Here is a 15,435-nt window from a genome sequence, read left to right as displayed (position 1 = left end):
TCCTTTCTTAAATATATTTAGATAAGCAACCCATTGAGCCAAAAACCTGCTCTTAAGTTTGGAACACTTCCTTACAGTTATTCACAAGTCACATTACAAAAACATTATTCGAGTATGTTTAGCTACATGAGACCATTTAATCGATACAACAATACGGAAGAAGCTATTAGAGCTGTGAAAACTGGGTAAGCTGATTTTTTTAAAGATTATTCCTGGGTTGTATTGGTCCTTCATATGGGACTTAAAATCTATTTTTGTTACTGGTTCTTAAAAAAGAGTCCCAAATTTTATCTCAGTTAAACAATTGACTTTAGTAAAACTTTAAGTATCTTTCATGCACGAGAATAGTATGTCATTAATAATGATTTAAGGCTTTTCCCAGAGTGTATTGTTATTATAAATATTGGACCCTAGATAAGTCGTTATCGTTATTTTATATCGTACCTTTCTTTAAAAAAACAATTAGAAAAAGGCCTAAAACTATTTTGTATTTAGCTATTCTTTTACAACTATAGAATAATTTGCCTTTATTCTTAATTTATGGTGAATTAGTTAGTATCTTAAAGAATAGTGTAAATTGAATGATAATGACGTCAATGGTGGAAAGGTTAGTTGTAAATTTTTTTAAGAGGAATGGTTTTGTTTAATTTTATCAAAATTTTCAAGAAACATTTCAATTTTTTAAACTCTGATATTAGTCTTTTTCTATAAAAATAAGATTTGTTTTTTCAACTTTTCCCAAAAATAATAAAAAGGCTTTTTGATGTTTGTTTGATTTATTTTTCATCGAATTACGTTTTTAAAAAAAATATTTCCTGCTATTTCTCCCCCTTCCCAAAAGCCATGATACTGGACAGTTTTTGTGTCTTAATGTTTGGGACGAGATCGGACATCAATATTTTAGGAACGATGAATTTCAATTTAATTCATTTTTTTTTTAATGTTCCTTTAATTGCTTAGATGGAATTGCACTGATTAAGTATATATTATACATTGTAGTATTACAATTACTCAAAGTAACCAAGGAGTCTTGTATGAAGTCCATATACATAAAGTATGTACATAAATTCATTTCTATGTACTTCACAGAAAACTAGATGCTTTCATCTACGATGGTACGGTGCTCAATTATCTTGTATCTCAGGATGAAGAGTGTAGACTCTTACAAGTTGGATCTTGGTCTGGTATGACAGGATATGCACTGGCCTTTCCACAACATTCCAAATTTAAAGCAATGTTTAACCAAAAAATATTGGAATTACGTGAAAATGGTAAGAGTCATTAAAATTTGTACATTAAAATTGAGGTAAATGAATCTACCTGATTAAATTTTTTAAATAAAAAATACGATATTTTCCTTCACAGAAATACAATGTAACTAATGTCATACTTTAAATTCATAATTATCATATTTTTCATTTTCTTTTACATACATGTTATCTACTTCAAAGGAATACAACGCAATGTTTCGAATTATAATTGCTGTTTTATATTTTTGATTTATTTATATAGATTTTATTACCAAATTTTACCCGAAGCAATTAAAATACATAAAGTGTTGTCCTAAACTACCTACCATCCTAATTTGCCCATCACTGCCTAGCAATAAGAATTTAAAAAAGTTCATCAAATAAGATTTTGTTTTTCATTGAATACTCTTTAAAAATTTAGTTAATATCTCTCCATTTGGTACAAACCACAGCCTTAAACCTTTTAAAAGTATAAGTATTCTCTCATAAATAGGGAAAAGTAATAATTATGCAGTTGGAGGTAATAGCATCTGACCTATCATGGAGGGTAATTTTTAAAATGTTTTAAATAGAAAAAATGAATGAACTATAATATAAGTATTATATTTTTAAAAAGTTTAAAAGTTCGTTGTTTATTATAATTCTTAGTTAAAAAGTATTCTCATCATAAGTGTAGCTCTAATTACAAATTAATAGGTGATTTAGAGCGGCTAAGTCGATATTGGATGAGTGGAAGTTGTAATCCAAATGAGCAAGAAAAAAAAGCTAGTGAACCCTTGTCAATATCCCAATTTTTATCTGCATTTTTACTTCTTGGAATTGGAATGTGCCTATCAGTCATTTTTCTCATTTTGGAGCATTTGTACATGCGGTACCTTCAAAACCATTTACACAAAACAAAAGCATCTGGTTGTTTCTCACTAATCAGTCTTGTAAATATATTTATTGCAAATAAAAATAATTCATTTAAAAAATATATATGTTACAGAGTATTGGAAAATCTGCAGCAGCTGAAAAAAACAATTTAAGTGCTTCAAAAATAGGGAGCGGGGAGTCCAGTAACGTATTAGACGATGAATCAAGAGAATTAAATGGTCCAACAACTATAATGACATCTTTGACACGGAATTCAGAGGGTGTGGAATCATGTTTAAGCAAGGGATGTGGTGATAATTACTGTAATATCAAATTATTTCATTTGGAAAATGAGCTAATTATAGCGCGAGAACGAATAGTTGAAATGGAGGAACAACTTCAAATTTGTGGAGGGATTTTAAAAAGTAAAAGGTGAGCCTTTAATGACAGCATGTACATTGTCCATCACACATAAGAAAATTTAAAATTAATTGAAGAGCAAATGTTTTTAAAAAGATGATGTAAAAATTTATTATTCATAACACTATAAAAGGGATACGATTTGTACATTTTTAAAATGTATAGTATATTTATAATATTTTTTTTTTTTTTGTGAAAGCCTGACGACACAAATATAAATTAAAACTTTTGATATTTTCAGAAAAGAAATGGAGGAAAAAGAAACTGTACTTTGACAAAAGATTGACTCGGAAGGAATTTAATATACCGAGTGAAATATTATATATTTATTACTACGATTGATAAACATTACATAAATATAATATGAATTGATTAAAATTTATATATAAACATCTATAGAAAAAAAATTATATTAATAGATTAAAATGCTAATTTAATTATATATGTGCATACAAAAAAAAACTATATTCATCCTGATAATACAAAAAATATTTTTTATGTCTTTATGTTCGATTACAAATATTTACATGTCGATTTTTTAAAAACTTGTGTTATGCTTATCTTAGAACTTCATAAATTCTTAAATAAAACGAATTTGGAATATCAATAATTTTGTATTATTATAGATGATTTAGAATTTATTTTCACTACTTTTTAATGCTCAAAGGGAATGACACTCCATTTATATAAAAAACCGGTTAGTTGGGCAAGTGAACCAACACAAACATAAACTATCCATACGATTAACCATTTGAATTAAAAACATTAAGATACTATACAAAAAACTTTCAAAAAATCGCAATCATATAAATGACCTAAAAAGCAGGTGTAGAAAACTAATGGCTGAATATGATCTTGCAAATACATATTTTGTCTAAATTACGGACTCTGCTCGAAAGAATATCATAAAAAACATAATAATTTTGAGAGACAACATGTTATGCAGAAACTATGTAAAAGGTTTGTCAGTAAGAGAGCTTCAAATTTCATATGAATTAAGCACAAACAGTTTAAGATTTGGCCAATTTTTTTTTCAGTACAAAATATAAATATATACATTTATGTATATAAATTGATTTCTCTAGCGTGACCACCACAAACACGTCATTAGAAGTCAAATCGCTGAACCCAATTTTCCACTTATTTTCCAATAAATGGATTGTAGCGTTTGGTGTGTGACAAGTGGTACTGTTTTTTTGAAACCACATGTTTGGCAAGTCCATACCTTGCAATTCGGGCAAAAAAAAATCAGTTATAATGGTGCAATAGCGATTTCCATTCACATTAAACGGGCAATTATTATCATCAACGAAAAATTACTACTTAATCATCCCGCCAGTATGGAGTCCACAAAAAAAAACTAATTTTTTGGGATGCAATGTTGTTTTGTGAAGCACTTGTGGATCACTGCCTGACCAATAACGCATATTTTGCGTATAAAGAAAGTCCTTGAGCCAAATATGAGTTTCATCTCTGAAGATGATTTTGCAATGAAAATCAATTTTGCAATTTAACACTTATTTTGATAATAAATTTGCATGGCTTGAAATCGCTGATCAAGTGTATATCGCTCTATGATCAAATATATACTAATGAAGTTTCTAAATGTCAAAGGAAAAAAAAATATGGCACCGGTTCTTCCCTAACGGGGAAAAAAATTTAAGTGTCCCAAATGAAAAATTCTTTATTTGATCCCTTACCGATTTTGTTAGGAAATAACACTTTACAATTTTATTTGTAGGCATATTTTAACAATGAGGGAATTAAATACATAAAAAAGTATTCGGAAGAAGAAAAATGATTAGTAGAATACGAAAAATAACACCCACATGACATGGGGGTGGTAAAATTATGTTTAGGGGTGTTTCTTTGCTAAAAATAAATGACTAATTCACTTCATGAGCAACAACTTCCTTCCCGTAGGGCAAAAAAACTTGGAAAGGGTTGTGACATGGATCTTTCCGAACGACTATGACCCAAACATAAAAAATAGTAAAATGAAAAAAAAATAGTGGCTCGTGATGAAGCACATTAAGGTCATAGAGTGGCCTATCCAGTTAGAAAGTCGTTATCAGCGGGAAACTTACAAAATCACCTAGAAATCAAATACTTTTTTCCTCCATTGTATATGCTGAGACTATTATGTTACCTGCTTGCTAATACGATATCATTTTCAAAATAAGAGTCATTAAAATTTTCATATCCTCCTCTAACAAACATAAACTTTTTTTTTTTTTTTTTTTATTATGCTCACTGCAATTTTGTCAATATTCACAACTCTCGTAGTAAATGTAGTTGAGGTAATTTAAATAGTACAATCCAGTGCTTCTTAATTTTGAAGGAACACCACTAGAGGGTGAGATAAACAAGAATTTAAACTTATAACTCTTCAACAATTGTTGTCTGTTCTCTTTTCATTAATAAAAAACTATTTAGAACATTAAAAAAATACTCTTCAAGTTGCAACTACAAAAAGTCTTGCACTCTCCCTTTGACATATTTTTATCAAATATATCAATAACCTTTACTGTCAATGAAAAATAATCTTACAATTTAGTTTTATTTTAGATTATACCCTAATATATTATTATCTTGTTAAACATTTTTATTTAGAAAGTGTATCTTGATCATTTATAATGATCATTTATTTCTTCTACAATAATCCGATTTTCCTGCCCATTATCAATCCATACCAAAATTAATTATAAAAAATATAGATACAGGATAAGAGCTTTCAGAATTTAGATATTTGATTAATCGTTGTCATCAAGTAGTATTCAATTTAAATAATAATTTTTTTTTTATTTTTAAAGCCATTTGTTGAAATTTTTTTAGAATTTTATAGAAATTGATCCTCTTTATGAAATATATCGTGTGCTGAGAATTGTTCTACGAGAACATACTAATTTTATTACTACGGTAGGTTTGCCCGGCGATGCCTGGGAAATTAAGAAATTCAAATTGATTAAGAACGATTGCTCTCCATATAAAATAACAATAAAGACTGTAAAATTTAAAGAATTAGTCTTGCTCGATGTTGGTGCTGGTATGTAACTTTGCACCTTTTTCATAAAAGGATAAAATAGATTAGCCCCTGTTTGCTCGGGAAATTATAAAATTAAAATTAATAATGAACACTCCTGATTTTTGTGGAAGAAAAGGTTTTAAGAAGTAAAAATATTGACGTTGAACTAGCATTCCCTCATCTTCCATATTATTGTACACAATTCTTTGGTTTATTCTCTCTTCTAGTATTTCTTCTTTACTTATAATATTCTTTAAGAAAATGTGCAAATACACGTACGAAAATGCAGAGAACATTCTTTATGTTTGGCGGTCTTTTATATATATATATATATATGAAATAGTCGTTTGTTTGTCCAAAGAAATCGTTTTAAGAACAATGCTATTTTAAGGCTACCATGGCCTTAAAGGCGAAAGAAATTCCTATGAAAACCATAAAATCTATAAAAAAAATTTCAAAAAAAAAATCCAATTTTTGGTTTCTTATACTATCTACGGATCCATAAATGAGCCAGTCCCATCAGTTTATGGAACAGATTAATAGATGAATCAAAGTATATATAGTATAATTGCAGGCAATTTCCCAATAATAACATTTTTCCGGAGGGTAATTTTCCAATAGCAATATTCTAGCCTATCAATCTCCCTATAACAGAAATAATATACCAACTCTAGGACCCAAAAATAGCATTGTTCTAGTTTATGATGCAGTTATTGACGTCCTTGAAAGAAATCGATTTAATTTATATTATTATAGCACATATCAATCTTTATTTAGTCTCTCAACCATTTATCTTTATTTTTTTTTATTTTTTAAAAGACCTCAAAAAAATTTGGTATAGCTAATTCTCCCAACTATGAGAGGATTCTTCACTTAACCAAAGGAAATTGTTTATTGCATCACAAAAGCTGATTTGTATTCAAGCAACCAATATTCAGGTGAGCTAGCATTTCCATCTAACAGAACTTCTAAATGGACCAAATTAGTTCGTTATCATATCATAAAGGTCTTGCGCGCCGTCCACACGGGAACATTTTCAAAACGATTTCTTTTTTTCGATTTCAAAAAGTTTTGCGTCCACATGACAAAAAAATCTACATGCTACGATCTGCCCAAAAATATCAATGTATCTAATAGAAATATTATTATTATTTTATTATTGAAAGGAAAATGAGTACATTAGGTATTTAAAAATTAACTCCTCAGATTAATTTGGACAACTTGCTTATATAGCTTACAATTTCAATAATCAGATTGTGAAAGTTATTTCACACGTAAATGGCGTTACCCGATTCTTCCACACTGGTCTGGTCTATGATTTCCAGATCAAAACTCTACAATTTGTCCAGCATTATTGCTATAATTATAACTCAAATTGGCACTCAGTAGAGACTTTTGTTTATAATCATTTAATCAAATTATGGACGATTATGTGTTTTTAACGTTTTATGTGAACTTAACATCTCAAATTTTTATTTGAGTTACTTTTCTTAATTTGTTTTGAAGTAATAACATTTTTTTGTTCCGATAGTTCTTTGTCACCTTGATCTTTTAACATTTTATTGTCTCTTATTGTTAGCTTCACTAATGTTCCTACAAAGTTTTACAAAAACTGATTTGTAAATTTGTAACCCACATGTACATAAACAAACAAACCGAGGTGAAAAAATAACCTAATATAGATAGTATTTCAAATTTACTAATGAATACAAGAACTTAAACGTATGCTGCATTAAATATCTATATATTTTGCATATGAGCTATTCTAATATAAAAATAAAATTGATAAGCATCTATCAATTTTGAATAGTCATTTAAATTAATTGAGTAATTATATATAAATCCTTATATAACTCTAATTTAATGTTTTTGAATACAAACAATTAATCATTGACTTTTTTGTACTATTTGTTGCAAAAATATTTAAATTCTTTATCGTAGTCTAGACTTCCACTAAAAATATGAGTCGTGAATAACCCTCTTATTAAAATAAAATATAAATATTTTCAATTTAAAACTTTGTAATTATATAACTTGTATCTGTGTTTATTAGTTAATATGATTATTTGAAATATATTTATATATCTGTTAAAAAAATTTAATTATGTAAATAACTTCTATAATTTTCAAGCATCATTTATAAACAATTACTGCTGAGCTAACTAACTAATTCTAATCGAAATTGAAGACTCTTTATCTCTACTAATTATAACAGCTAATGCAATCTATACTTTGATCTTCAATCAGGCAGGGAAGGTCTTTAATTATTCATGTCGTTAATCCTACATTATTTCATCTTTAAATACTACATACATTAAAAACTTTTCTTGTTTTTAATAGCCTAAAACAAAAATATAATATGGTATTTATATTATGAACATTCGGGAAAAAAAGTTCCCTGTCTATATATTATATAACGAATAATGAGACCCTTTTTTTAACTTACATCACATTCATTTTTGTATTAAAATGTTGTATTCAGGTTGTGATACCTAGCAAATATGAGTATTATATTTAAATTGGTCTTAAATTGAATATTGTTGTGTCTTTCTGATTTAAAAAAGATTTATTAGAAACTTAATTTTTCTTATTATATTGAAATAACAAACAAAATTAGATGAACCTATTAGAAAATAAATTCGTATTTTAGTAACATGTTTTGTGGTCACTTACAGATAATTTCATGTCATCCGACCCTCTTATATTTGCATAATTTTTGGCAGACAAGGTTAAATTAAGTGTGCAAAATTTCAGCACATAATTCTAATTAGTTTCTGAGATATATACACTCGTCTCGGACCAAAATTTTCAAAGTCACTTTAATGTCTTATTATCGTAGGGTATATTTTTGTTTTAAAAGAGCTAACCTCTTGAAACTTGGTAATTAACTATTTTGAAGTGTGAGAATTCCAAAAATTAAGTCAAAAGTAGAATATATAAATTTCTTATTACCTCAATTTTGATTTTTTTAAATCTGAAATACGCTAGAAAGTACTTGATCAGCAATAAAAAAATTGCCCAACTCTTAAGAATATCAAACTTTGCCAAATATTGTGTTGCCTTTTTTATCATAACTCCCAAGGTGGCATCTCAAAGTTAACTTACTTTTATCCACAAATTTGGTCAATTTTACTTATGTTTTTGTATCTTCAACATATTTTATGATTTATATAGACTAACAAAAGAAATCTGACCAACAGTAATTCATATTATTTATGAAAAGCCGACAAATCAAAAAATAAATAAATATTAGTAGTTTATAGTTTATTACTTATTTATAAAGTTGGACATACGTCAAAATAGATTGTTCATTCTTTTTTTAGACATGGAAATGCCGTCTTTTCGTCCTTGTTGCTGATGTTATCAAAACGGTGTTGATAACCCCTTTTTAGGGGTTTAAAGTACCCCCCCTTAAAAAAAATCATATATATATATTCATTCATAAACCTTTTTATACAAGTAATTATATTGCTGTATATATAATTTTTCGAGCTAAGCCTTAAATTATGAAAGTTTTCATCGATCCTGATCACACATTTAATATGGATATTGGGAATCCAACAAAAATCATGTCTAGGGGGGCCAGATAAGAAGAACATGGAAATAACGACGGAAAAAGTTCTTGTAAGCACCCAAAAAAAATTAAAAATAGTCCTTTTCTCTCTAAGTTTAATAAATTTAATTAAAAAAAAAGATAAAATTTACAGTTTCTCGTATAGTAAAGAAATACGACTTTATTATAATTAAAAAGACATGAATAAAGTTAATTAAGATTCGTTGCTCGAAAAAATATTTTTGTTTTGTGTCAAGGTATATGTATAGTTTAGGAAAATTTTCTCTCTGTAGGCCGCAACAATATAAATTTTGTTTGATATAGGTCAGAGATAAGCAAAATCTGTAATCCAACATATCAATTCAAAGGCAAAAATTGATTGAATGGTAAATTTATTTATTGTTGTTTTCTGCTAAAAGGGATTTTTTTTAAACAAGATGTTGCACATCAAATAATTGAATTTAATATTACTGGCTTGCCATTTTCAATTTTCTACTGGAAATAACTATTGCTTTTTTTAAGTAAGCAATTTGTAGTGCAATTCTAAGTCAAGCTTCAAGTCTTTGATATCAAGTACAAGTACTTGAATATTTTCATCGAAACCCATTCAAGTCTGTGATCATAATATAGAGTTAATACTTTTCTGGAGCTCATTATAAAACATCTTTCAAACACAAATCAAGTAGCAAGATTCGAGTTTTTACAGTTGTATAAAAAAAAAAGTAGGATAACTTTCTTAAGGAAATAAAGCTAATTTTTTGTATAACTGTTTCATTGAATATAAGAATTTATAATTCTACATGAAAATAGCACAACTGGAGGTATACCTACCTCAACATAAGCACTAAATGTATAGCTACAATAAGAAAAAATCATGTCTCTAAAATAGAGAAATGAAAGGGAAGTGGTTTAAGTTTCTCCTTGTGATTATAATAATCATTTAATACCTACAGGCTACGACATCAAAACTTTTTTGTTTCGAAAGGCAATAAAAAATGATTTATATTAAAAAAAGTTTATTTTTATATTATTATTATAGTAAATATTTACAGTTATGCTTTCCTCAGTTTTGAAAATCATAATCAATTTAATCATTGTTCAAATTCTGAATAAATGGAACTTTGGTATTTAAATACATGGGATTTTTTTCATCTCTCTTTAACTTAGAGGTTTAAGATGGGTAGTTATTTTACAAAAAAAAGATGCAAAGTTTAATTAGCATAGTATTGTTTTATGTAAATTTATTTAATCAGGTAATTAGATATTGTTGATTCAACCAAAATTTTATAAAAAAACCGCTCCAATTCCCCTACTTCAACAAATTGCATCAATTTAAAATTATAGAATGGCACTACTATGATAACTTCAATTAAAAATATTTAGAAATAATATTTGTGGAGTTATCTTTGTTCAAAGAATTTTGCAAATTTTAAATTATAAAAATGAATTTAAAAAAAAAATTGTACATCATAAATTGAAGCATTAAATTTATTTGCAAAAATTATCTCGATAAAACTCAGGATCTATAATTACAATTAGTTTAATTTGATAAAATATCATGGCAAACAATTTATTGGCAATATTTATTTTTGACAGCAAACTCGCATTCCACACAACTTCAACATAAGATAGCAAATAACAGTATTTTGAAGAAAAAAAAAACTTTAGAATCCCGCTACTACTTCTACAGTCTGACTCCCACGAATTATAGAAAAATGAAATTACGTTGACACACATTGTATAAATAAGAAAGGTGGAAAAGATATCTTTAATGATGTGAGTAAATTAGATAACAGTAAATGATGTAAATCCATTCCCATATTTAAGGGGGAAAAGTTAAGATAAATTATGCTGTTAATTGGGGGTGGGGAAAACCTTTTCCACTCACTCTATTTTACACTTTTCATAATTTAAAAAATCAAGCTTTAACACTTATTCATTTTTATCTTTTTTAACAAATAAATTTTGTATATTTTATTACATATGTAATTCATACCTTATCATTTTTTTATTCAGAATATTATATATTTTTAAAGATCTCGAAGGAATAAAAAAATATATCCTATAATCTTGCTCCTAAAAGATTAAAGTATAAATGTACAAGTTACCTACATAATCTTCTTACACTTTTATCGAAAAATACATTCCAAACAGAATATTAACTTTTGTATTGCTTTATATTATTATAATTTACTTAATGTAATAATTTTTTTTTGTGGAATATTTTAATCAATATTTTATTATCAATGCATATCTTGGGTGTGCAACACTATAATATGAAAAAATAAAAAAAAACATTTTTCAAAGTTAGATTAATTGAAAAATTCAATTAGTAGACGTGACAAACAATTATATTTATTAAAATAAAACAATCGATTCCTTACCATTGTATGTATAAAAGTACATACGTATGAGCAATTTTTTTTTTTTCGGCTGAGGATATTATATGCATTTCGACTATTATTACTATACCGAATTTTTAATTTTTTTCAAAGAATTTCATATAACACATTATTATATAAAAAAACTATTCATTATAATTAAATAATGTAATTATATGAAAATAAGATAAGTTTTATCAAAAATCGTAAAAATATATAAGAGTTGTGTCAAACAGAAACTTCCTTTGAAAGGTCCATGTCACAACCCTTCATACAAAGTTTAAACTCTTCGATATTTAAACAAGTTGCAATATTTGTAATTGACATTGAGGAAAAGGACACATTTTAGAAACTATAGCACAATATCTAATTTATTTATTTATGTATAAATATTGGGAAAAATAAAAATTATTTAATATTATGACATACATGTCTTAGTTAAGGTGTATTACTCAATTGTTTGTGTTCTTGGAAGTACTTTTTAGATTTTCAAGGTTTTTAGATGTTCCTAGACTTATTGTAACTTATGTAAAAACATCAACGACAGTTAATTTAAGAACTGAAAATTCATTCTTCGTATGAGACCAAATCAAATATGTCCATAGAGTGAGTAAAAAAAAAGTAGGTGCACATTTTGAGAAAAAGTACAATTTTGTTCACAGTCCAAGACCACAGTCTCCAACGAAATATTGGTTCAAATCTAGAAATAAAAAAATGACAGAAAACCGAATCGAATGGAGAAGCGTAGCTCTGTAGACAACGTGATCGGTAGAAATTAGTCTTCTAAAATCAATTTGCGTAGATTTGATATCTGATTTTATCCTTTAATTCCTAGATCAGATGGATTAAGTAATAAAATGTCAACATATACACCAAGCTATAAATCAAGTGTTGAAAATATTTATACAAACTAATTATGCAGCCTCAATGAATTCGTCCTTTTAACTGAATTAACAATGTGAATTCTGAAAATAGAAAAATAAGTTGCCTACGTCATTACGGAAATGAAAGAAAATGATCAAATGAGGTTTTCAGTGTTATCGTGAAAAGTAGTAACGTCTTACGTAGGGTGAAAAAATCAGTACGACCAAGAATGTACTCAAGCTCACAATTTTGATAACCCCCTTTGTTTTAACAGCATCATTAAACAAAGCAATGAAAGAGGGCAGAGAAAAAAATTGCTATTGGACCGTGTCTTAACACTAATATAAACGTAAATATACGATTTATTTATGTCTAAAAGGCAAAAAATATATATGAATGTATATTTGCTAATAATCTTATTGAAAAGATTTTTTTTAGGTAGGTATTTATTTCATTCAGGCTTATAGAAGTATGGTATATATATAAATGTATGTAATTGAACACCTTCATTGTATAAATATCTAGTTTTATCGGGGTTTTTTTTTAAATACATAACCATTATGGAAATACAATGAAATATCCTCTTGAGAGTTGCAGGAAATACTGAGTATTATGTTTGATCGTCTTTATAATACTAAAAAACTAAAGATCAAGTGTTTTCAGTTCTCATTCTCCTATATACACAATAAATAAGTAATATTAATACATCAAGATGAAATGATATCAGTTTATAGTTAATAAACTATGGCCGAGTCTATGATATTATTGGAGATTATAAAACCTTCAAATTGCAACTTCGATAAAATATATTTTATAGTGATGCACCGATTAGTCAGTAACTAATTGGTCACTTTGCCGATTAATTGGTGATTAGCAAATGCTGATAATTAAGTTTCATTTACAAAATGTATTATTTTTGTCTTATTTTCTGAAATATGCTTGAAACAATACTGTCAGAAAAATATCTCAGGCTTGGCATTTGTTAATTAGGAGTAATTTTAAACATTAGTGCATGAAAACTTAAATCTTTAAATTAAAATATGTCTGTAGATCAATAACAATTATTTATCTAATCAAATCACTGATATTTTTCGATCGATTAAGACTAAACAGGTCCGCATAAATTATGACTGACACAACTCTTATCAAATGTTTTATGGTCGATTTTGTTTTAAAATTAATTCAAGATTTTTTTAAAAATAAGTTGTTTAGGTTTATATTAAGATAATATTTCGTAAAAAAAATTAAAACTCTTCAAGCATTCTGTTAATAATATATTAATATGATTACATATTTAGATTAAAAGGGATTAAAACAAATTTATAGATGCTAAATATACAAAATCATTGAGTAATTTATTTATTTTTAACCATCTTCGATAAACAAAGCTTATCAAGGTCGACTTATTTGATAAAATATAAAAATTAACGTTTTTAATAAAAGTAATGCATTTATAATACAAATATTAAAATATAAAAGACAAAAACACAAATAAGTTAATACTTTTAGTGGTGGAAATTAAGATTGGATAATGATAGAATAAATTAATATTATTCAGCACTTTAGTGTTAACAGTAGAATTGGACGAGGGGAGCACCAGACCCAAAATATTTCCCTGAGAGTGAGTCACTTCACTGACTTTTTGTTCCAGGAAAAGATCTTGAAAGACTTCTATATACAGCCTACCACGAGACGAGAAGGGGATCCAAGATGTCCAATCAATATTTGGAAGATTGAAGTCCCCACAGATGATTGTGTCAGAACAATTTGATCTTAGATGAGTAGAAATTAATTGGTCTTCATTGTACTTGGTACTAGGAGAGCGATACATAGAAAGGATCCTATGATTATCACATTGGACTTCGCATATTTGGAAGTTTAATTCAGAGATCTCCCTAACTGAAGAAAAGCTGAGATCTTCTGAGCAAAACCCCGCCACACCATCTCCTCTTTTCTTGGAACCCATTAACCCGATCTGCACGGGAGATAAGTTTGTAATTAGTCAAAACAATTTCACCGTTGCTATGATCAACAAGTTTCTGTTATACATACAATTACAGACTTGAATTCGTCAGTAATACATCTTAAAAGTTCTAATTTATTAAAAATACTTCGTATGTTTATATAAAATATGGTTAATTTTTGGGGGGGACAATGTGGAAAATTCCTGAACTTCTCATTAATTGAAAAAGGCCAGGAGACTCTTCGTTTTTTTCTAAGAATGTATTCTTTTATGGGGTGTTCAATTCTCTTTGAGCTTTTGTGAGGAGAGGGAAAACATGTATCTCATCCGACTTATGCTGCAACAAAATATTTTTAATATTCATCATAAAAACCGGTAATGACTGGTGGATTAGTAACATTACAGTTATTTTTTTATTTATTCTGAAAGCAAATTTAATATCATTTGTCTGAATTTGAAAACAGTCAAACATAAGTTTTTTAATCTCCAAATCCTTAGAAAGACCATATATGTATGATGACTTTTCGTTTAATATTCTCCCTCTCGTTCATTTCGTCTATAGACCAAATCATTAGATCCTTGAGATGAGCAAAGTGTTTAATCATTTCATTTTCTATTTTATTTTGTCTCTCAGTTAAAGATGAGATAGACGATTATAACGAAGAAAATTTGTCAGTGAGTATTTCAATTTCAGCTCGTAGTTGAGAAATATCCTTGATAACTAGAGAAGTACTATCCATGATAGCATCCGATATTATATGTTTTATGTGAGACATAAAGGAATCACGTTTATTAGAAGATAGAAAAAGACAGATCCTCATGAACATTATTATCACTGTTGTTATTAACACTACTTTTCCTCCCGCGCTTGCCCATGACGAACGAGGATAAGATAATACAAAGAAAAGGACAACGTGCAGAGTATAGATTTCAGTGAAGAGGGATAAACAGGATTTACCTTCGAAATTAGGGTAAAGGGAAGAGAGAGGGAGAGAAGCCCGACAATTATTAGAATATGAGGAGGATTTCCACTAATTTCTCCTCACCGATGACACACCCCAGAATATTAAAATGCTTACGTAAAAGAGTGAGTCTTGACAGTATATAAGATGAGATGATCCAAT

At 27.7% G+C, this 15,435-nt stretch overlaps 1 protein-coding gene across 1 annotated transcript in view; it reads left to right on the top strand.

Moving 5' to 3' along the window:
* LOC121115632 (glutamate receptor ionotropic, NMDA 2B) overlaps positions 1–2,932 on the top strand; it is a 119,319-nt gene extending 116,387 nt beyond the window's left edge. The window contains exons 14-18 of the mRNA XM_040709714.2: positions 22–185; positions 1,090–1,271; positions 1,947–2,182; positions 2,239–2,537; positions 2,767–2,932. Of these exons, the coding sequence (XP_040565648.1) occupies positions 22–185; positions 1,090–1,271; positions 1,947–2,182; positions 2,239–2,537; positions 2,767–2,800 (915 nt within the window). The 3' untranslated portion in view covers positions 2,801–2,932. The remainder of the gene's footprint in view (positions 1–21; positions 186–1,089; positions 1,272–1,946; positions 2,183–2,238; positions 2,538–2,766) is intronic.
* Positions 2,933–15,435: the final 12,503 nt, after the last annotated feature.

The sequence above is a fragment of the Lepeophtheirus salmonis genome, chromosome 1 (assembly GCF_016086655.4).
Source record: "Lepeophtheirus salmonis chromosome 1, UVic_Lsal_1.4, whole genome shotgun sequence".
Taxonomy (NCBI): domain Eukaryota; kingdom Metazoa; phylum Arthropoda; class Copepoda; order Siphonostomatoida; family Caligidae; genus Lepeophtheirus; species Lepeophtheirus salmonis.
This window is presented reverse-complemented; position numbering and strand designations above follow the sequence as displayed.